Source organism: Sesamum indicum, linkage group LG8 (genome assembly GCF_000512975.1).
Source record: "Sesamum indicum cultivar Zhongzhi No. 13 linkage group LG8, S_indicum_v1.0, whole genome shotgun sequence".
Classification (NCBI taxonomy): domain Eukaryota; kingdom Viridiplantae; phylum Streptophyta; class Magnoliopsida; order Lamiales; family Pedaliaceae; genus Sesamum; species Sesamum indicum.
Window position 1 is genome coordinate 3811556 of NC_026152.1, and position 23248 is coordinate 3834803.

The 23248-nt window shown below is 37.7% G+C and overlaps 4 protein-coding genes across 4 annotated transcripts; 3 read left to right on the plus strand and 1 right to left on the minus strand.

The window, feature by feature from the left end:
• Positions 1672–2804, minus strand: LOC105167689 (metalloendoproteinase 3-MMP). The gene has a single exon (XM_011087494.2). The coding sequence runs from the start codon at positions 2776–2778 to the stop codon at positions 1834–1836; it is 945 nt and encodes a 314-aa protein (XP_011085796.1). The 5' UTR covers positions 2779–2804; the 3' UTR covers positions 1672–1833.
• Positions 12072–13628, plus strand: LOC105167690. Its single transcript, XM_020696367.1, has one exon. The coding sequence runs from the start codon at positions 12281–12283 to the stop codon at positions 13292–13294; it is 1014 nt and encodes a 337-aa protein (XP_020552026.1). The 5' UTR covers positions 12072–12280; the 3' UTR covers positions 13295–13628.
• LOC105167691 (ferredoxin-thioredoxin reductase catalytic chain, chloroplastic-like) lies at positions 16799–18685 on the plus strand. Its single transcript, XM_011087497.2, has 6 exons — positions 16799–17055; positions 17150–17262; positions 17928–17977; positions 18109–18180; positions 18299–18359; positions 18556–18685. Exons 1-6 carry the CDS (start codon positions 16944–16946, stop codon positions 18598–18600), a joined length of 453 nt encoding a protein of 150 aa, XP_011085799.1. The 5' UTR covers positions 16799–16943; the 3' UTR covers positions 18601–18685.
• Positions 20196–22780, plus strand: LOC105167692 (U-box domain-containing protein 40). Its single transcript, XM_011087498.2, has one exon. The coding sequence runs from the start codon at positions 21001–21003 to the stop codon at positions 22504–22506; it is 1506 nt and encodes a 501-aa protein (XP_011085800.1). The 5' UTR covers positions 20196–21000; the 3' UTR covers positions 22507–22780.

Consider the following 23248-nt stretch of genomic DNA (forward strand, 5'->3'; position numbering starts at 1 on the left):
CATGATTTGACCCCCATTATGGTTGAGGTGGACACAACTGCAGTTCTCTAACTATTATAGTCTCGAGCGTCTAACTATCATGCATATCGTTCAGATCCAGCAGGTGTTAGGATCGGACGTTCCGTATATTTTTTGAGAGACGAATGGGTAACTGATCATCTTGCTAAGGAAGTCGCTTCCTAGCAGTTGACTCGGGTATTGTATCAGGGGGATATTACAGGAGTCCTACGTGGCATTGTTAGACTTGAGAGACTGGCATCCCTTATCTTCGCTAGTAATGTTGAGCTTGCGTGACGCCTTGAGGTGCAGGTTAGTTGATTATTGCCTTCTCGTCGGGTATTGGGGGAAGAGTTGGCTATCTATTAGATGGGGGCACTAAGCAGCAGGTCCTGCCGATGCAGAGGAGGGATGGACACAACAAGAAGTAAAAGTATTTTTGTTCTTTGGCTAGGATAGACTTTGTTTTGTAATGGGACTAAGTATTCCTTGTTCACTGATCTTGCAATAGATTAGGAAGTCTGACTTGTAAAGGGAGTAAGTATTCCTTTGTTTACTGTTTTTCAATTGTACACACTATAATTTTTTGAATAATAAACAGGTAGGGGTCCGCCAAACTCAAGTCTAAGTATAGGCGGTTTTTTCAAAGGAAAAAAAAAAAACTAGGAATACTACAAGATATGAGTCGATGTTGAATTTTTTGATGTAGAATTTATTGTAATAGTACTTGATATGACATATAATATCATTTATCATCATCATCATCATATTATTATTATTGTTGTTGTTGTTGTTGTTCTTGTTATTATCTTGCATCTGGTTTTATGTTTGATTTTATGGAGAATTGTAATAACAATTTTTTTATGAATGGTCTTGTGATTTTTTAAAATTTTATGTTCTTTTTTTCATGAAAATAAGATTATAGTACATGATGTAATGACACTTTATCGAAGACTACTACTAGTGGACCAAGAAAGCCCACATTAAGGCGAAACCTAAGGACCTCGACATGTTTGGAAGCTTAGTCCAAATAAAGCCAAGACAAAAAGATGCCTTCAATGAATCTAGGTGTCAGGTCCATGGTGATTCCTTAATTCATGTCCACCATAAACCTGCTGGAGCTTATAAGTTTCAACTGTCAAAATCAAGACATGTGACAACAGATAAGACGAATTAGCGGTGTCCTTATTTGGAAACCAACCTCCCAATGAAGATCAAGGGACCTGGCTACTGGAGGATATCTCCCAACCACCCTTCCGAAAGTCAAAAAGCCCGACTGCGCAGGATATATATCCTCTGCAGTTGAAAATTGAATTTTGAGGAATTTTTCATTATTCTTTAAACTGGGGGTTGCCTATAAATAAGTTACCCCCCTTTCAAGAGGAATCATTTTTAATTACACTTAAACACACGAGAAATTGCTTTCTACTTCTTCAATTCATTATGATTTTATTTATTCAATTATTGACTTAAGTATTGGGGTGTTAACGATTATTTTACAAGTTTTCAAGTTTAGAGATTGCAAACCAAGGGTCAAAGATCTCAAATTGGATCACTAGACTTGAGTAATTTTTTTTTTCACATCAATAGGAATTTGACCTTATTCAAATTTACTCTCCATCCATTGTAATTTAGATCTATTAAGTTAACTGTCAAAGACTTTAATGAAATATATTCAGAAAATGAAGAACTATTACGTTGTATTTGAAAAAAATACGACTAAAATGGGATAAAGAAACAAACATAGGGAATTCCTTAGTACTAGCACATAACTCCAACTAGCTGGGGAGACTTATTATCATACGTAGTATATAATTCAGCTATGTAGTGTTGATTTCAGACATTATATAAAACCCTAATTCCCTGAATATCATCTGCATGCAAATTCTTGGTTGCCCCACGTTGAATTCTAGCGTACATGATTGCACCCTCAACTGAGCTATGCCCAAGCCCGAGAAGATGCCCAATTTCATGCAGCGCAACCGTCTCCAAGTGGAATGCATTTGCGTTGGGCGCGATGGACCATGTCTCCTCTGAGTCGTAATGAAACCTGCCATCGGTTGGAGCAAATGCATGGGCTATGGTACCTCCTGGGCCGTCGAATGGGGCTCCGTCTCCATGGTCGCGGCGGTGAAACCCTATCACCAAATCAGGCCTTTGGTTGTTTTGGGCACGTGAAAAGGTGAAATGCGTGGCAGAATCCCATTTCTCAAACGCACGGACGACGGGGTCTATGGCGTTGGTAGGGGTGTTGGCTGAGAACCCATAAGTCAGATGTGTTTTAGAAGGGGGCCATCTCGGGTTTCCACGAAAGAAACTATAATGAGATACTGTGTGGATGGAGCTCGGGCTCGAGCTTGAATTTTGTGTTTTCTTCGACCTGGGGAGCATGGTGTTGGTACCATTAACGATGTCGGGGTTCCCGCATCGAGGGGTGACCAATTTTGTGATGGTTTCAGTGTCTAACGTCCCCGTAGGCTTGATGTGATAGTTGTGTTGGTAGGTTTTGAGGGCGGATTCAAGGAGATCGTCGAAATCATCGTCATTGGCGTGAATTTGGTTAGGATAATCAAGATAACCGAATTGGTGGAGATAGTGTTTGAGGTGGTGGATCCCTTTAGTTTTGTTGCCCTTGTGACACCCTTCCAAGTGTTTGATGAAGTCAAACGACGAGGGTTTTTGATCACTCGGCATCTGTCGCTTGGCATTGGCGACGGAAGAAAGGGCTAGGAAAACAAGGAAGACCAAGGAGAAGAAGTGAAGGGGTTTGAGTGCCATCATGACTAGGAAGAATACTCTTACTCGTCTTAGCTGATTTGTGCTTGTGATGAACGGCTAGTATTTGTATTTATAGGCATTCGGGAGGGGGGGGGGGGGGTGGGGGGGGGGGGTTGTGGAGGCTAAGAGAAAAAGATGAAGCATGTATTTGTTCTCTTGATTGATTGACTTGAATTCATTATGTAAATATAGTCAATTGGACTGTAAACAATTGGATCTATTTTAGGAAATGTAATTTTGATTTGATTTCTATGTATTAAATAATTTTAGAGAAGTATTTTAGAAAATCAATATATGTTATGTTTTAAAAGTTTTGTCAAAAAATAAGGTCTATCTTAACGATTAGGGGTGTTCATGAGTCAGTAAATTGATTGAATTCAGCTAAAATTGGAAATTTGGTACATATATTGAAACTGGACTAGAAAATTCAGTTTAATATTTGATTTTTATTTTTTGGAAGTTTCGATATTCGATTTGATTTTGATTTTTAGTGATGGTTTATCGAATCTAATGAGTACCGAAATATTATTTTTGTATAGATATTTTTTATATATTAATATTTTATAGTATTTTTGTTATTTCACATATTAAAAATAAAAAAATAAATAAAAAGCCCAATTACTCTTTTCAATATTTAGGTTTTACTTTTTTTTAACAAAAAATCTGATTTACTGGCTGTTGAATCGAAACATAGAAAAAAGATTCGATACGTAATTACCAAAATCGAACTGATTAATTCGATTGATTATTTGGCATACTGAATATTCAATTCAGTTCGATCCAATAATACGTTTTTACAATTATTATAAATATTAAAACTTGAAACTAATATGTGCATAAATTTGGAATGGTATAAAATAATAATAATCATGAAAAAAAGTAACTTTATAAATTCAATTTTCATCTATTTATATATAAAATGTTTCAAAATTAAATTCTAATGGAAATTAGTAAAATTACACCAAAATTCAGAACCATCTTTTTTTTTTTTTTCTTTTAAAAGAAAACTTTGAACTGAGCCATCAACCTCAAATTCAATGCAAGTTTTTCCAGGTCTTCAATTATAAAAAAATAAAATAAAATAAAAAAGACCAGGTCTTCGGGGCTGCTCGCAGAAGTCGTGGTAGAAATAGAATGAATTTCCAGATGAAGCGTGGTTTTGTCCAGTTGGAAGTTTTACTTGGAGACTGCATGTGTGGCACGGAGTTCAAGTTATTAAAAAGCGTTGTGCCAAAAGTGATTTTACTTTCATTTTGTCTTCTTCCAGAACTATAAACGTGGTTCCAACGCTGAACTCTCATGTTTCTTTCTTTAGTTCAAGTAGTTCTACATATTATTATATTACACTTTTGGTATTTGTTGGCATCTCTTATATAATTTTATTTCTTTGGTTTCAATTTAAACTGGTCAAGATATTAATTATTTTTTCTGTTATTTTAATTAAAACATATTACTTTTTTAATTAAGGAATAATTTGATTTGATCATGTAAGGCGAAAAGTCCTCAAACGCATTAGGAACAATATATATATATATATAAATATATGACATGCTGACAATTTCTTCCAACTAAATTAATTCAGGGGCTACGCATTACATTCTATTAGTTCAACGGAGAATGCGACCAAAGCACATTTATGGTATAGTTTAGGGGAATAAAGTGCTTAACATAAATAATAATAATAATAATAATAATAATAATAATAGTAATAATGTGTGTGATTTTAGTACGAGTGCGGTAAATTTAGATTTGGACGCTGGGCCTGGACCGCTCAAAAAAGAAAGAGATCTGCAAAACAAAATGTTAGCACTCCGACACCCACGTTAGTATTGGATCTGAAGAATAACAATCCAAAAAATCGTTGCAAGAATGAAGCGTTATGATGAAAAGTAAAGATCAATTGTGTTTTTAAAAATAGTAGATTCACAGCAGAGTAACAACCAAAATTCCGTCTGATGAAAGTGTCCCCCCGCCTGGGGATGAACTCCCTATTTATAGAGGAGTGTCCTCATTTACCAAGGAACTAATCGTACTTCCTATTTTCTACAATGAACAAATAGGATTAGTTAAGATAAAGTAGGATTGAATCCTATTTTTCAGGGATCATGTTGTTAAAATCATTATTTAGGTGAGGAAGAGAGTCTAAGGCAGAGGAGGACTCTTAGTCCACAAGGAGTCTGCTGGATGCAAGAGTTCGAGTTATTGAGAGAAACCTTCCTGCCACGCGTACTCCATGCTGGTCAGGACGACATATGTGGAGGGTCCAAGTGTATGCCACGTGGACTTCGAAGAGTGATGTGCGCGTGAGGACTGGGCTTGCTGTTAGTGTTTGGGCCAAATTCGTTGGGCATAGAGTGGGCCTTCTCCACCATCATGGTCGTGCTTAAGGGGTAGAGCATTGGACCTCTTAACTCTTTCTTGGGCAATAATCCGTGGGCCATACCTATCATCTAGTCCCTCCACTCTAAGGAGGAGGGACGCCTTCAACTACTTAGAGTAAGAGTCCTTGTCCTCTTCAATCAACAGGAATCCTTCTGAGAATGGAAGAAGGATAACTTGAAGTGACATCCTTCCATGTTTGTTTTCTCCAGTCTGTATGCGTTCTTTTGAATGTATGCACTTGAGTACCGTGCTCTGCCAATGCCAAGAGAGGGATTGATGGCTAGACCTAAACCTAGCATTCTTGGCTATCGAGCGGTGATAACTGCCTCCACCATGTGCAGGGATGGTTAGAACCACCCTACCATAGACAGTTACATAGGTGTGTCCTTAACTTTCTCACCACATCTTTAAACAGGTAACTTTTTCTTGCTTCTTCTTCTTTCCTTTTTCTTGGAGCATCAAAGGCTTTTACCTTCAGAAACTCTGTACGTATCCTGCCTCTCTTGAAGTTTTTCTGAGCATTTTCTGTGTAGACAAATGTCCTCTTCTAACAAGTCGATTCGCTTCATGGGTGAGATCTTTGCAGACGATGATCCCTTTGAGGCCACTTTGAGAGAGGTAAGCAGTTTCCCGCCTAGTTTCCCTCAGGACCGAAGGAAGAGTCTCTGCCAAGCGGCTAAGGCAGTCCGCCGTCTTATTGACGAGGAGGACATGGATCCCGAAGCGGGAGGGAGGGAGGAAGAGGATTTTTCTCCAGGGGAAGAGGACAGAGAGGGTTCTTCTCCAGGAGAAGAGGAGAGAGAGAGTTCTCTCCTTCACCTTTGGAGTGGGGGTTTTCCATCCTCAAAACCTTGGGGATAAATTAGTTAATTCGAGAGTATCATATTTCTCTTGCCTTCATTATCTATACCCCCTCCCCTAAGAGTCATCCTTCCCGCCCTCCTCCCAACTATTTAACCTTTTTCTCAATCTAGTTGAAGTCAGTCCTGTGTTTTTCCATCCCCTCCTACTGCACCGTGACTCGTCATTTTGGTATCCCTCTGAATCAGTTAGTTCCCAACTCTTTTAAGCTTTTAGCTAGCTTCTTTATGGTTTTTCATTTTCATCAGCTCCCCGTTTTTGCTAGCATTTTCGCACGATGTTACCATTTGAAAATGCGGGAGACAGGTATTCATTTCGTGTCCAGGTGTTTCCTTTTTGCCTTTCCCCAATCCTCCAAGAAGTTTTTTCTTTGTTCTACCTTCCGCCCTTGGTCCTTCCCCGACCACTGGATCCAGGAAGCTCCTTATGCCCTTCAGGTTAGGGAGAGGTCTATTGCCCTGACCTCCATTCTGGACGTCTTGAACAAAAGCCCTTATGATTGCCGGTCCCTCATCGATGAAAGGCTGCTGGGCCATTTTCGTTTAATCCCTGGGTAGGAGTTTTGGGGAAGTCCCTGGGTATTTTATTTTTGCCTTTTATCTCCCATTTAATTCTATTTATCTCATATTATGACGTAGGTTATTTTTCCTTAAATCAGATAACATCATGTTCAACAAGCTAATGAGTGATCACGCTTCGGGAATTAGGCTGGAGGGACTCCTCCTTCTCGATATCCCAGGGGGACTCCTTCTTCTAGTAAGTTTAAAGGAAAGTGCACTGCCTCCCCAACCCCCGATGCCACTCCAGGGGGTTCCTCCAAGAGTAAAAAGCTAAGTTCGATGGCTTCTCCTATCAGTTTTGCAAGACCACTTTCTAGGCTTCCTCATCCACCCTTTCTCAAGGATGAGAAGGGTGTATCCATCAAGTATTCTCGATCCTACTCTTCTTGTCTGCATACTCGTCATTTTTTAGACCAGGAGAGGGGGAGCAATGCACCACTGCTGTCTGAGCTTATGTGTTTGCGAAAGATAAGACATCGAAGTAGAGGGTGCATAAAGGATTTCTTGTAAAGAACTCCTCCTTGTAGCAAAAAAAGGGCAGCTTGGACCTTGAGTTTGGCAACCTCCATCTGTTGTCTGGAAGGCGTCTATCTTCGAGCCACCGGATAACAAGAACCCTCCAATCCCCCGTAGGAGAAATGGGTTAAATGTAAATTGGAGTTCTCGATTTGGGGAGGTACTGTATGGTAATATGTCTCGTTCTACAATCTTCTAGAGCACTGGTTACGTTGGAGAGGCAATCAGCTTTGACATTTTCTTCTCTCGAAATTTGTACAATTTAAAAACAATCAAATCTTGGTTTTAGCTCTGCTATCTGCTGCAGATATTGGATTATGTTTTCTTCCTTGGCTTCGTATGAACCCTCTAGTTGCTTGACTATCAGTTGGAAATGAGTAGGCTATTAAGTATCTAGCTCCTGCATCATATGCCATTCTAAATTCTATTACAAGTGCTTCATACTCGGCTTCATTGTTGGAGGCCTTGAACCCAAACTTAACGGCAAATTCCAAGTCTTCTCCTTGGGGCGAAGTGATGAGTATCCCCACCAATACTTTGGATCGTGGATGACCAATCTACATGTAATAGCCATTTTTCGGCTTGACGGGTGCTCTCTTCATATGCTCCTGCCGTCTTGGAGACGAAATCAACTAAGGCTTAGGCTTTGATGGCAGTTCGAGGTAAATAAGAGATCATATTCACTCAATTTTACCGCTCATTTTATCAATCATTTTAAAGTGTTTGGCTTTCCCAGTGTTTGCTTTAGGGGTAAGTTAGTTTTACTCCAATGAGATGTGAAAGGAAGTAGGGTCGTAGCCTTCTAGCAGTGATGACTAACGAGAGAGCTATCTTTTCTATGAGCGAGTATCGTCCCTCTGCTCTGTTGAGCACTTTGCTGACATAATAGATTGACATTTATTTTCATTATCTTCACGAATAAGGACGGAGCTGATCGCTTGAGGGGTGGGTAGTAGATACACATAGAGGATATATTCCGAAGAAGGCTTGACCAGTAGAGGGAGCCCTACCAGATATTTTTTAAGTCCTTCAGAAGCTTCTTGATAGGAGTCATCCCAGTTAAAACCCTTTGCCTTCTAAAGAATTTTGAAGAAAGACAGGTTTTTTTTAGCCGATTTGGTGATAAACCGGCTGAATGCCGCTATCCTCCCGGTTAGCCTTTGTACTTCATTGATGGTGGAAGGAGCCTTCATGTATAGGATGGCCTTGATCTTGAAGAGGTTGGATTCAATCCCTCTTTGGGTGACCATGAATCTTAGAAAGCATCCTCCTTTCACTCCAAACGCGCACTTCCCTGGGTTAAGCTTTAACTGGTAGTCTCTTAAGACGGCAAACGTCTCCTCCTAGTATGCCACATGATCCTTGGTTTTTCTTCTTTTAACAAGCATGTCATCAACATATACTTCCACATTTTCTCAATTTGGGGACGAAAGGATTTATCTACCAAGTGTTGGTAGGTAGCTCCAGCATTTTTCAAGTCAAATGGCATGGCCTCATAACAGAACGTGCCAGCGGATGTGATGAAGCTGACTTTTTTGCGATCTTCCAGAGCCAACATTATTTGGTGATACCCTTGTATGCATCCTTCATGCTCAAAAGCCCACATCCAGTCGTAGAGTCTACTAGTTGATCAATTCGAGGGGGAGGGTAAAAATCCTTAGAGCATGCCTTGTTGAGATCCCTGAAGTCGATGAACATTCGTCATTTTCCCCCAGCTTGGCACCAGTACGACGTTAGATAACCATTCAGAAAATTGTATTTTTTCAATATCTTCTGCTGCTAATAGTTTGTCAACCTCAACTTAGATTATTTTATCTTTTTCAAGCCCAAAATATCTCTGTTTTTTTTTTCTTTTTTGTTTTATTGACTTAATACTAGGGTTTGGGCGCTAGGCCTGGATTGCTAAAAAAGAAAGAGACCTGCAAAACAAAATGTTAGCACTCCAACATCGAAGTTAGTATTGAATCTGAAGAATAACAATCCAAAATAATAAAAATCCTTGCAAGTATGAAACGTTATGATGAAAAGTGAAGAAAAATCATGTTTTTAAAGTAGTAGATGCGTAGTAAAGTAACAACCAAAATTCTGTCTGATGAAGGTGTCTCCCCGCCTTGGAGAACTCTCTATTTATAGAGGAGTGTCCTCCTTTACCAAGGAGCTAATTGTGTTTCCTATTCCTGCGATGGACACATAGGATTAGTTAAGATAAGGCAGGACTGAATCCTATTTTTTAGGGATCGTATTGTTAAAGTCATTATTTAGGTGAGGGAGAGAGTCCATGGCGGAGGAGGAGTCCTAATCCACAAGGAGTCCGTTGGATGCAAGAGTCCAAGTTCTTGAGGAAAACCTTCCTGCCATGCGTACTCCATACTGGTCATGAGGGCATACGTGGAGGGTCCAGTGTATATCACGTGGGCTTCAGATAGTGATGTGCGCTCTGAAAACTGGGTTGGTTGTTAGTGTTTGGGCCGAATTCATTGGACTATACAAAGCAGGCCTTCTCCACCATCACGTCGTGCCTAGGGGTAGAGCATTTGGCCTTTAACTCGTTCTTCAGTTGTAATCCGTTGGGCCATACCCATCAAATAATAAGAATAATAATAAGCGTAAGTTACAATGAGTTTTTTTTTTTAAATTCGACATAATTAAAAACACATTATTATTGTTTGGAAAAATATCAATATCTCATGATTTAATGATCATCTAACAATTAACTCAATTCATTAGTCTCTGTTGGAGTTTTCATTTATTTTTTTGTGGTGAACTGACTAAAATACTATTATAGAATACGAATTATAATTTTATATATTTTTTAAAAAAATTATAATTTATTTTTTATCAAGTGGATATTTTATTTTTCTTACAATTTGTTAAAAATTTTCATGCACTTTGTTCATTCTTTTTGTAAAAGAAAAAAAAATACACTAAGGACAAAGTTGACAATTCCAACCCTCTATCTAATGATAATATAATTTTATCAAATATCGGAAGTGGCATTTGTAATTTTTCAAATAAGAAAGAGGTAATAATGATTATCCTAATAATACATTAATGTGATTACCCTAATTTCATCAGAAGAGCTCATTGTAATTTATCTTAATAAGAAACTAACATTTGAAGCACATATGATGTCTGTGCATACCTAAATCTTTAGGGAAAAAAAATACAATTTTGGTCCAATTTTTTGTGAGCGATGGCAATTATAGTCCAAATTCAATTCAAAATAGTGAATTGTAACCAAATAAATATTAAAATTTCTCCAAAATCTGGCGAATTAGCTATTGTGGAAGTATTTTTTCAACTGATGCTTATGTGGCAAGGTGAGTTGGCAGGGGTGACGTGTTGCCACATAAGTACCGGCTAAAAGAATACTTCCATGTAAGTTAATTCGCCGGATTTTAGAGAAATTCCCAAATTTATGTTGTCATGTGCACAATTTTGGCAAAATTAGAAAATTTTGTATATAAATTACTATTTTTAAAAAGTTACTGTCTCAATTCACTATTTTGAATTGGACTTAGACTAAAATTACCATGCACGTAAGAAATTAGACAAAAATTATATTTTTCCCAAATTTTTATTATATCTATGTAGTCATACCAAAGAAAAGATAAAATTAATAATTGATTATCAGAACCAACAAATGATAAATTTTAAAATGTATATGATTATTTGTGGAAGAAATAAATATAGCTAGGAGTAGTTTAAGAAATCTATACTTTGCCAACCATAGTAGTTATTTAGATCCCCTTTACAAAATATAAAATTACATTTTTCATCAAAGTAGTTTTTAAATTACACTTATACCTCCCTCTGAAAATTCATTATTTATACCTGATCCCTTTTTGTTAGAATTTAAACAAAAAATATTAATATTAGCAAAACAATTGCATACATTTATAATTTTACCCCTCATTTAAATTTTTTATGCAATGATTTTATACTTATGAACGAAAAAATATAAGGATATTAACGTCGCTCTATATATATTGCATTTATCTCTTTATAAGTACATATATATATAAATGTAAATGAGGGGCAAAATTAAAAATTTATGTGATTTTTTGCTTACATTAGTAATTTTCTTCCGAACCGTAATAGAGAGGTTCAAGTATAAATCGAAAACTTTTGAAGAGAGTGTAAGTGTAATTTCAAAATTTTTTTAAGAGAAAGTATAATTTTATAAAATGTACTACAAATTACTAATATATATTAATAACTGCGATCATAACGGACTCAGATTTGGGGGCGACGATAGTCGCATTTAGGCATGCATGCTTCCTAAATGCCATGGGGCCACTGCTCAAATCAGTGGCCTTTGCAGCTTGCAGGGAGGTGTTGGTGGCTTGTGTGGTGGTCGATGGCGGAGGAGGAGGAAATCGGTGGGAAGATGATGGGGAAAAAAAAAAAAAAAGAAATAATAATATATTATTTATTAAAAACTAAAACAAATATTAATTAGCTGTTTCCTTAGCCCGATAGAGTTTTTAGGGTTAAATATACTTTAACGCCTCAACAATATTCTAAGTCGGATGTGCCCCTGAACTAATAAAATATAACATTTACCTCCTTAAATTAATTATTTGGACAAAATTGTCCTCTTATCATACATTATATTGCGCCTAATGTATTTTTTTATACTAAATCAACATCAAATTATTTTTTGACTAGAATAAAAAAAATGTATTTGAATTATAAGTGCGGGGTTATGTGATCGAGTCGTGCTGAATGTGTAATTATTTATCTCAATGTATTCTCACTTGTGTGATTGTTTATTTTACTGTATTTATCTCATTTTATCTAAATTTAATGTAATTTATTTCGTGTTAATGGCTTCTATGAAAAAGATTACTAATATTAAAAATAGAGAAACCTTTGTATATTAATGATATTTGATTTCATAATTTTATTATTTATAAAGCCTTAATTAATCTAATATTTGAAAACCAGCTTCTGCTCTTTGGTAGCCTCTGCTTTTAGCTTTTCCCCTTGGCATTTAGCGGCACAGAACGCGACGGCACAGCGGTGAGCCGCCGAGTTGGACCCGGGAATCCGATCCGGTTCGATTCGTTGACCCCATATATATAAACGCATAAGTCGGATTTTTTTCTTCTTTTTGCATCTGCTTGACCCGATTGTTCTGCGGTGAGATCAATCTTGAGAAGGTTGATAGTGAGAAGTCAACAATGGGATTGTTCACCTACACAGTAGCCGGCGGCGGTTTGATTCTGATCGGAGCGTGGGAATCACTCATCTCCTCCTCCGAATATCTGAAAAATAACCCTTCATCGTTTTCACCATTGCAATTGCCGGCCGAATCACAAAGTATTAACAGAACCCCCAAGGCACCGTCATTTTCGTCGACGGTAACGTTTCTGTTGATCTCCGTTCTCTCCTTCCTTTCCATTCTGAATTCTTTCGTCTCTATGTCGGACGCCGTTAACTCCAAAGATAATACGGGTTTCGCCTTACAGTTGGAGGTAATCACAATTGCGTTTCTATTTCTCCTCTATGCTGTTTTAGGCATTTTGGCAAACATCAAAGAATCTTTTCGGTTTCCTCTAACGATGCTCAATGTGATCTATGCGTTTGCTTTCGGAGAGGAATTCTTGTTGTTTTACACGCAAAATAAGGATCCGAGTGGTATTGAGAATCGTTACTATAATCTTATTTTAATCCCCATTGCAATATGTCTATTTTCCACTCTTCTCGAATTAAAGAGCTCAAAATCAACTTATCCAAGGTTGGGCCGTGGAATTGGGTTAGTTTTCCAGGGACTGTGGATTCTGCAAATGGGTTTTTCATTTTACTCGAATTTGATTGTGGATGGGTGTGCTTTGCATGAAAGGAGCAGGGGCAATTATACCATTAAGTGCAAAGGGCATCCTGAGTATCATCGCGGGCGTGCCATTGCGACACTACAGTTTAACTGTCATTTGGCTCTTCTTGTTACTTTGGTTGTTGGGTTGTACTCGGTCTTCTGTAAGAAGAATGGGATCAACCGGGACTTTATGCGGTATAAGCCCCTAGGAGGCGAATATGGAGGGGAAATGCATTTGAATAACCAATCGCAGTTCACTTTGGACAGCGATGATGATGATGGTGATAATGGGATTAAAGAGGCGAAGAGTGTGGAAATGCAGAGGGCTATTGTGGTGGTTCCTGAGTCCACAGTTAATGGTTATGGTTCTCATCCATGAGGTAAATTAGAAAACTATTTCTGTAGTGAGGAGGTTTACTTAATTCTTTTATTATGTAGAGAAGGTTGTATAATTGGGTTTTGGTTTTACATGTAAAAGAGCTTAGAGAAACTTTTTGTTGCAGCATTAACTTTGCTGGAATATGTACCATCACATTAGTGTCTACGATTGTTGTTGACATGTTGGATATGGTATCCGTCTTTTGTCACTCTTGTTGGCGAACTTTGAATTTTCTGTTTAGGAGTGATTAGATTTCTGTATCACCTCTCCAAATTTGATGCTTTTTGTAACTGTATTCTTGCTTATTTTCGGTGCTATAAACAGTAGTTTCTAATTTGGACATTTTCTTATTGATTGCAATGTGAATGAGTTCATGAAAGATCATTGGTCTAAGTGTGTTTCTGTGTCTGTGATTTATACTGCAAGTAGTTTATACTCCTTAATACAGCTTCTGCCTATTGGCTGAGGACTACCCTTATACACTCTGCTTGATTATTTTTTGAAATAAGAAACAATGCATAGTTTGAGTGAACTCAGTGGTTGAGCTGCAGCGCATCTTGGTTTACAGAATCAGTGAGATGGATCTATGGGAACTCAATTGTTGAGTTGTGTGACAGATCAGTAGATGGCTGCAACAACAATCTGGTAGAAAGTTACTGATAATACATCAAGGACAGGAATTTTGATAATATCTGTTCTTCTAGTGATTTTCTTCAGTTCCATCTGTGGACAGTTGAAGGACAAGAGGAGCGGTTTGCTTTTTCTTCCCTGGTACATTGTTATACAGCATAGCCTCTTAATCCCCCTCTTTAAGGCCATCATGTACTATTTGGTTGGTCAGATTACATTCTGATACTTACTAGCTGTGAGCCATATTACCACTTTCACTAGCTTTACTTTCTGATTCAATGCTACTAGTTTTATTAATGAAAAATTGTTTCATCAATAAGTGCTATATTAGGCTTATGGTGGCTTTCCTTCTGGTCTTTCTCTGTGATCTTCATCTGTACAGTGCAACTGGGTTCCCCTTTAGACCTTTTGCCTCAGATATGTAGCTTTACTGTTGCTTGAAAGCCTGATCCTTAACCCATTACTTCTACTCAAATTCAAGCTCGTCTAGATAATGGCTAGCTACTAGAATCCCATTAGACATTTTAAGCACTCTTTTACTGATCAAACTCATATTGGCTAATCGTAGTGAGGACAACTATAGAAGGTCTAGGAAGCTCATAAGCAATCTTTTACTGATCAAACTCATATTGGCTAATTGTAGTGAGGACGACTATAGAAGGTCTGTGAAGCTCATGCAAACTATATAGAATCAAAGGTGGAAGTGAACAAGGTGTGCAATTCAGAAAAGCCAAAGAAAGCAATGAATTTTAGTTACTAACCGTTCAAGGGTCTGGCGTCTTGGTAAACTCTTGATTTCTTTTACTTGTTTCGGACAATCCTACAGACGCAATCATGGTATATCATTCTCATTATTAGTTATAGATAGGTCAAGGTTCGGAACTTAGAGCAAGTGAACTAAGATGTTGATGGGAGCAATCCATCCTTAATGGTAGAGTTGAGTCACTTATCTTGAATTTCTTCCTATGGTAACTTTCACACTTTTATTACCCCAACTGGATTATCTTCATGTCAGTATTCTGAAATATCACCCTCAAATGCATATATGCCAGATGGTATACCATCTTACGCCTCCATTTTTCCCAGACCATGCAGAGTAAGTATTGTTCTCTGTTGGAGTGTTTTCTGTATCTTGCTTCAAATATGTAGCAACATGGTAGTTGTTTGTTAGTGAAGTAATTATTCGTTGGTTGGTGGATTATCCACACTTCTCAGTGCTGAATTTCGGGATGCCTAGTGATTTTAGTTACACCTAAAATTCCTGATGGCATTTGTGTTTGTATCTCTTGATATATCTTGTATGCATCGGGTGTAAAAGTATCAAACGCGGAGGATTAAGCAACATTAGCTTTCAAACTCATATCATTTTGTTGTGACATAATCCATACAACTTGATGTCGGACAATGTTGAAACTTACATTGTACTAATGCGGCTTTATTCCACTGTAAGAATGGGAAGGATTTTTGGATCTCGTTGTATCTAATGAACAATTTCTTTCCTTGTATCCTTTGAATCATGTTTGGTCAAACTGAATTACTCAGGTTGCTATACCTTTGGTTATTATTGTATATTATCACCTGACAATTGTATTATAGTTGCATTAAGTGTAATATATTTGTCATATTATTGATATATTATTGATTTACAGATTGCATGGCTTTTAAAGTTCATAAAATTCTTCGCAATATATTGTATGATTCTTGAAAAGTTATAAAATAGCCTGAGATGTGGATAGCAAAATCAAGTTCATGAGCTTTGAGAACTAATGATTTGAATTTTGTGAGCTCCTTTAAAATAAGTTGAGAAAACCCATCTTAATTTTTTCTAAGAATTTAATACATGCACCCTTTTTAATTGATTTTTGTGTAATTGAAAGGCATTTCAATTGTTTTTGAGCAAAATTCTATCCTTGAGAAATTGATTTGATCATTTCTTATTTTTTCTCATGGCTTATTGGGAACAAAAGTGGATCAATGTATGATAGAGTAAAAAGAAAAGGCATTTCGATTCCTATTCATAAATTTCACATGAATATTAGCAATTGGTGACTTATTTTTTTCTTTTGAAAGAAGTATTTATGGACATTGGACATATATGATGCATGGAGAGCTATAATAGATATATGAATAGAGTGTGAAAATTGCATTACATACAATAAGAAAAAAACAAAATTATGTGGGCGGGAATTGCGTGCGCTACTGTTATTATATAACTTGGAAAAAAAATAAAAAAAGAATTTCAAACAATTTTATATCAAAGTATTTGACATTTATCAATATTTCACAAACGGAATTCAAAACTAAAGTATTTAATTTTTTTTTATAATACAAAATTATTCAAAAAAATTCCAAATAATTTATTAATAACAATTTAGTATCTTCAATCTCATTAGCAACGAAAATGGGAAGGATTTGGACAGATCTCGAGTTTGCTTAATTTTAGCAAAATCGAAACTCACCCCACCTCATCTCTACCCTACTGCCAATCCTAATTGATCTATTCAAAAAATACAATTAAATTATCTGTTTTCTTCAATTAATTGATATATTTTTTTATAAAATAAAATAATAACTATAAACACGTAATAAATTATTATTATTATGTCGAAAGTGTAATTTATTTTATAAATATGAGAATTAAATTAAAATTCATTCTCACACGGGGACTCAATAATTTGAATTCGAACCAATCCCATTTAGGATGAGCCATACTTAACCTAACCCCATTTATTATGTTCAATTATTAAATTTATTCACTCAAATATAGTCCAAAAATTACCTAAAGAAAATCTAATAAATATGATATTTGAGATAAAATTTAATTATAATTTGATAGTGGAGTGCTCTTCCTTAATATATAGCATACTAAAATTTTAAAGGGAGATGCTCTTCTTAATATATTATCGATTAATAATTCCGGACACCACGCGCCGCTGGATAGATATTTCTAGTTCAGAGGACATCAGAGAAACTGCAAAAACTGAAAATTGAACTCGTTACCGATAAACAAATTTCCGCCATGAGAGCTCTCCAAGCTTCCACCTCTTACAGCGTCGCCTTCGCCATTTCATCCGTCGCTCCGCTTCCGTCGCTGCCGCGTCCGCGCCAACGCCACGTTATTTCAGCTAATCGTAATCTTATCCTAATCCTGTATTTACTGAGTTTAGTTCTTCCTTAATTGTTGGGAGTTGGAAAGATGCGGAGTTAATTTTTGTGTAATTTTAGATGAACCGACAGAGAAATCGGTGGAAATAATGAGGAAGTTTTCGGAGCAGTATGCACGCAGGTCCGGCACGTATTTCTGTGTCGATAAAGGCGTCACGTCTGTTGTTATCAAGGTATTCATTCCATTACTCTCGTTTGTGTACTTTTTTCGCTTCGTGGTGAAATTAGAAGTAAATAACCCATTCTTTGGGTGTGGATGGAGAAAGGAGCAAATCGAGTTGGCATACTAGTGGATTTTTTTTTTTTTTTGAGTATGCATACTAGTTGATTTTACTCGTGGAATCTGTTGTTTCACGCTATTAATCGAAATGATTATTGAATTGAAGTCTATCATAAGAATTTGTTGTGCGTGGCATTTTTCAACTTTTGATTGGAAAAAAACCATGGACTATTATAAAAGTTGCCGTGACTAGAAATTGATAATAATGGGCTCATTTTAGTGTTTTGTTGGAACATGTTAATGTGTTCACGAAGAGTTTAAGTCCGTGTAGTTCCTGAATTTGGGTGGAATTACATTTAAACTTTTGGTGGAATCGATGGCGAGAATTGGAAAAGGTAAGGCAACTATTCTGTTCAAGGATTTTTGGTTCACCTTTCCTTCCTAATTGTCAAGGTGTTTTATCTACTTGCTAGATGTGATTCACATATATCAATGTATGAAGGACGAGAACTTTCTGGATTTGGATCAATTGTTATTTTCACTGCCTTACCATTTGTGAGCCGTGTAATTATCATAATTACTCCACGAACAATTGTGCTGTCTAACTTATGCTTACAGGGATTGGCAGAACACAAGGATACATTGGGTGCTCCCCTCTGCCCTTGTAGGTAATTATTCAATACTGCGAAATATTTGTGAATAAGATCTGTATGCTTTCTCTGATTCCTGTTTTCTGTCAAATTGTCATATTTTCTTTAACCCAGTGCTCTATAAGATGTGTTTATCTCTTTGGTTTCAGGCACTATGACGATAAAGCTGCTGAAGCACAGCAGGGCTTTTGGAACTGTCCCTGTGTTCCCATGAGAGAAAGGTAGTGTTCAATACTGACGGTTGTTATCTGCTGTTCCATGTCCTATTATGAGGATCGTTTTCTTCTCCCGAACTTGGAAGTCTTGCTGACACTCCTATATGTATCATTGCCTTGGCAGGAAGGAATGCCACTGCATGCTTTTTCTAACCCCTGATAATGATTTTGCTGGCCAGGAGCAGGTATGCATCTCTTGATGTTTCTTGTTTCACTTAGGGGTCTGCACTTGTGTTGTTCAATGAGTAAATACTTGTGGAGTTGGTAGCGCTATCGAAAGTTCTTGTTTCACTTTTGGCTTGTTAACACCTAGAGTATTTTGCATCTGAATCTCAGATATTCATTATTGCCTTCTTACTGTGAGCTCTCTTTGCTGTGTAGAACATTTCATTGGAAGAGATCAAAGAAACAACGGCAAATTTATGATACTTCAGTCTTGTATGATCTTTTTTGAATGGACAATGCATGTACATCTGTATCATGATCAAGAAAATATATTTTTGTTGTCCCACATACCATATTAGCAATGGCCTCCATTCATTTCCCATACGTTTGTCCCGAGCTGTGGGGTGTGCCTTTTTTTTGGTTCATCATCAATAATTGGATTACACCATCCGATGCTTCATGGTCATTCTGGGCAGCTAGAGATCAATTCAAATTCATCAATCCATGCTTCCAGGTTTACCCCTGTTTCACTGTCTTTATGATCCAAATAACTCCACACATGCTAAACTTAGTTACCGAATTAATCCTGAATGGAGTCAGGACTACAACTTTCCTGGTGGTCTGAATATCTCTCAACTATGTCAAAAGTTATTATCTTGTCTATGCTTTAGTTATCTTTAAAAAATAAAAATAAAAAATGGGATAGAGGATCCGCTTAAGATGGGATGTTACAGATTTGACCTGCCCCAAATGATTGGGCCACAATCACTGGCTATCCGTATTTATCAACAGGAAAGAAACAAGAGGTATATGCCAATTTTTTTTTTTTAATATATATATAGAGTATATGCCAATTTGTAAAGAAGAAAATACGCTTTTTTTCTTTTATAAAGTTCTCTAAAGCATAAATATTTGTTGTGCTCTTACTTTTTTCCATTCTTATAGTGACTTATCGGACTCGTTTCCATTGATTTGACCATCATAGGAAAAAGAGATAAAAGAATGCAAATAAAAATACTAGCAATATAGTTTTTGGGCAGAGAATTTAATTAATTACATAATCAGCCATGAATTGATCTGGAATTTCATGCTTCAAATAGGAAATCATTATTATTCCTGTAGCTGCAGCTTTAGCAGGGGGGAAATTGCACTTTTAGTTCTACATGATAGCATGTATTGCATTTTAGTCTCATAGTTTATGGAGTTAGCACATGTAGTTCTATAAGAGAAATATTATAGTATTTTTGGTCCCATAAAATAAAAATTTGGTACATTTGGTCCCATAAAATAAAAATTTGCCATATTTGGTCCTATAGGATATAAATATATCCTGGGACCAAATGTGTTACAATTTTTTATCTTATGAACCAAATATGCTACAATTTTATCTTATGGGATAAAAAATGGTACAATATTTATTTTATGGGACAAAATATGCTAAGTTTATAAATCCTGGGATCAAAAGTTTAAACCACCCTATCATAACGATAAAAAAGCAATTTTTCCTGTAGCAGGAGATGTATGCGTAGAGAATAGCAAGTGAAGGTAGCAATTGGAAGAAAGGTTAAAAAGCAAGATACTTGCAGATGCTAATTAGAATTAAATTGTCCAATGTGAACAGGGGAGTGGGATTAGCTGTCCCAATGGAGGGTTTCCTGGAAGACTCTGACGAAACTATTTTGAAACCCCCAAATAGAAGCGGATTAGTGCGAGCCAGTCATATATAATTGTTTCCCTTATCATCGTTCCCAACTTTAGATTATTTTATTTCCAATAGTTGGTCTGTTAAAAAAAGAGAGAATATTCAGGCTGGAGACCTGCAAAGACAATAAAAAATAAGAAGACAAAATAATGCAATCCAAGCCTAGATTGAACTGAACACAACACCAAAAGGTGGTGGTGCAGTAATGAAACTTAGCAATTAAGTTGAGGGTGAAGAATGATAAAACTAGAGAGAGACAAGGAGCGGCGTCGCGCTGCAATTTATTACCTTTTGGCTTCAACCCTCTCTCTTGACCAACTTTTCTTTTAGTTTTTGTTTGTTTAATATTACACAGACACAAACACAGTTACACAAGCCAACATGAAGAGCTACTCTTCGTTCCAATTCAGACCCAAACTCAAGTTTCAAGAAAATCAAAACCTACTACCACCTAGATTTCAATGAAGAAGGGGTTTTCACTACTACACATCTTATCATTAGTATGCAACTGATTGGTGAAAAAGTGCTAGCAAAAAACGGTGATGGTGATGCTTTTTGTACAACAGATACGTAGCAGCTTTCGTGTTGCGTTCGAAACTTCATACAACTCCATTCTCGGTGGATTGAAATGGAGAAGAGAAGGACCAAGAAATCTTGCAAACAAAGATTCTATCATTGCCCATAATTCTATATATTCTACTTCAAACAGAATCTTAAATCCTCGTCCTTGAATTCCGTAAATCATCCCATCAACCCCCAACAGCAATAATTCGCTCTTGTTTGTCACATCACATCCTCTCCTTCATCGGTCGTTCCTTGTTTTCCTGTTGGACCACAATTCTCATAATCATCAACCAGCTCTCCTACTCTCTCGCTTAAGTTTAAACCCATGATGGATCCTCTCATATTAATCCAGCATTTATCTCTTCATCATCATCGATAATAAACTCCTCCCACATATGTATTCTCAAATGGGGAGTGGAAAGCAAAGGTGGAAGATCTCCTTCCGAAAATCTTCATCCTCATTATCACCACTCGAAAATCAAATCCAAATTCAAACTCAAACTCACCAACCCTTTTCAATTCCAGTAGAATTTCTATGCCCAGTCTCCGGTTTGATCATGGCCGACCCTGTTATAGTCTCCTCCGGCCACACCTTTGAACGCAATTGCGTTCGCGCCTGCGTTTCCCTCTCTTTCATACCCACTCTCTCAGACGCTGACGGTGCCCCCCCGGATTTCTCCACCATCATCCCCAACCTCGCCCTCAAGTCCACCATTCTCAACTGGTGCCACCAACAACTCCTCGACCCGCCTCAACCCATTGATTTTTCCTCTGCTCAAAAAATCGTACGTAAATTAGTATCCCAGTTTCCCGCGACTGAGTTGAGCCGGAATCCCAGCCGGGTCTCAGTGGCCAGCTTCTACGAGTCCGTGACGCCGCGGAATCTCGCCACCTCTCCTCCGCTGTTTTCCACTCGACCTTTGTGTTATTCTTCTTCTTCGTCTTGTGATATTGAAAATCCAAGTTCCAACTTCTTGGAAGAGGAAGAATTCATTGCCAGACTGAAGAGTTCTCATATATATGAGCAAGAGGAGGCTTTGGTTTCTCTCCGGCAACTCACGCGAACCCGGCAACAGATACGTGCTCGTCTCTGCACTCCACGGTTGCTCTCAGCCCTCAAATCATTAATCACCTCCAGATATTCGACCCTCCAAGTGAACTCCGTCGCGGTGTTGGTGAACCTGTCGCTAGAGAAACAGAACAAGGTGAAGATCGTGCGATCAGGGATTGTACCACCCCTGGTGGACGTTCTACGGAGTGGAATCGCTGAGTCGCAGGAGCATGCAGCCGGTGCTCTCTTCAGTTTATCCCTCGACGATCAGAACAAGACTGCTATCGGGGTTTTAGGCGCGTTGCCGCCACTTCTGCAGGCTCTCAGGTCAGACTCGGAGCGGACTCGGCATGACTCCGCTCTGGCTTTGTACCACCTTTCTCTGGTACAGAGCAACCGGGTTAAGATGATCAAACTCGGGTCTATCCAGATTTTGTTAAGCATGGTGAAATGGAGTCACATGCCGGGTCGGGCATTGTTGGTTCTGTGTAATTTGGCCGCCAGCGTCGAGGGAAGGGCGGCAATGCTGGACGGTGGCGCGGTGGAGTGTCTTGTCGGTTTCCTGAGTCAGGGCAATTTTGACTCAGAGGTTACTCGAGAAAGCTGCTTAGCGGCGATTTATGGGTTGAGTTATGGTGGGTTGAGGTTCAAGGGGCTGGCGAAGGAAGCAGGGGCGGAGGAGGTGTTAATGCGGGCGGAGGAAACGGGGAGCCATCGAGCGAAAGAGAAGGTGAAGAGGATACTGGAAGTTGTGAGGCATAAGGATGAGGAAGAAGAGGAGATAGATTGGGAGGAATTGCTGAAGTCAGAGGATGATTGCAGTGGAGCTGGTGGGAGAATTGGAGTGTAAGAAATGCTGAATATTCCTGATAACACAAATCTGATCACATTATGTGTTGGTATTTGGTGTAAATTTGACATGGTCTCTGATGCTTATTTCGGACATTGGTGCTATTGTGTTTTCATTTCAAGGTTTGATGTGGTAAAGACGATAATTGGTGAAGAAGAGGTTGTAGATAAAGAGAAGTTTGATTGATGTGATGTGTACCCGTCGCATAGTTTGTGGTTATATCTCCCCTTCCAATCCTTCAAATGCTAATGATTGTTTCTTGGGATGACTTTTAATTCTTGATCAGCTGCTGGATTTTACTTGGTCTGTTCTCCACTCCATGCGGTAGTCTTAAACCTGTCATTCGAGTTGCTGATTCTGCATGATATGAGCTGGAAGCTTTCTCCAACTCTGTTTCAAGAATTCTTTTAGGATGTCTGAATCATCATTGATACAATTTGAATTCTTTTTGCTCATGGATGCTTGGTTCACCACAAACTCAATCAAATATTGTCCTTAAGTTGTTTTCGATAATGTTATTACACTCGTCGTACTAATTCAAATCTTGTATTATAATTTTTTAAATGATCCGTTGCTATGTTTTTTTTCTTCTTTAAAATACTTGGATCACGTATAAGATGGTGTTAGTTGAATAGTGATATCGGATCCACACCATTTATGGTAAATTAAATAATATTTACCTAGGATCTCCTCTAGGCAAAGGTCAGACTAGGTCTTGAATTTCTGAAAACATACGTATTAT

Bases quoted from the DNA above. Each gene is read 5' to 3' on its own strand.
- LOC105167689 (XM_011087494.2), bottom strand. From the start codon at position 2,778: ATGATGGCACTCAAACCCCTTCACTTCTTCTCCTTGGTCTTCCTTGTT.
- LOC105167690 (XM_020696367.1), top strand. From the start codon at position 12,281: ATGGGATTGTTCACCTACACAGTAGCCGGCGGCGGTTTGATTCTGATC.
- LOC105167691 (XM_011087497.2), top strand. From the start codon at position 16,944: ATGAGAGCTCTCCAAGCTTCCACCTCTTACAGCGTCGCCTTCGCCATT. The intron at 17,263-17,927 runs GTATTCATTCCA...TTATGCTTACAG, and splicing joins TCACGTCTGTTGTTATCAAG to GGATTGGCAGAACACAAGGA. The intron at 18,181-18,298 runs GTAGTGTTCAAT...TTGCCTTGGCAG, and splicing joins TGTGTTCCCATGAGAGAAAG to GAAGGAATGCCACTGCATGC.
- LOC105167692 (XM_011087498.2), top strand. From the start codon at position 21,001: ATGTATTCTCAAATGGGGAGTGGAAAGCAAAGGTGGAAGATCTCCTTC.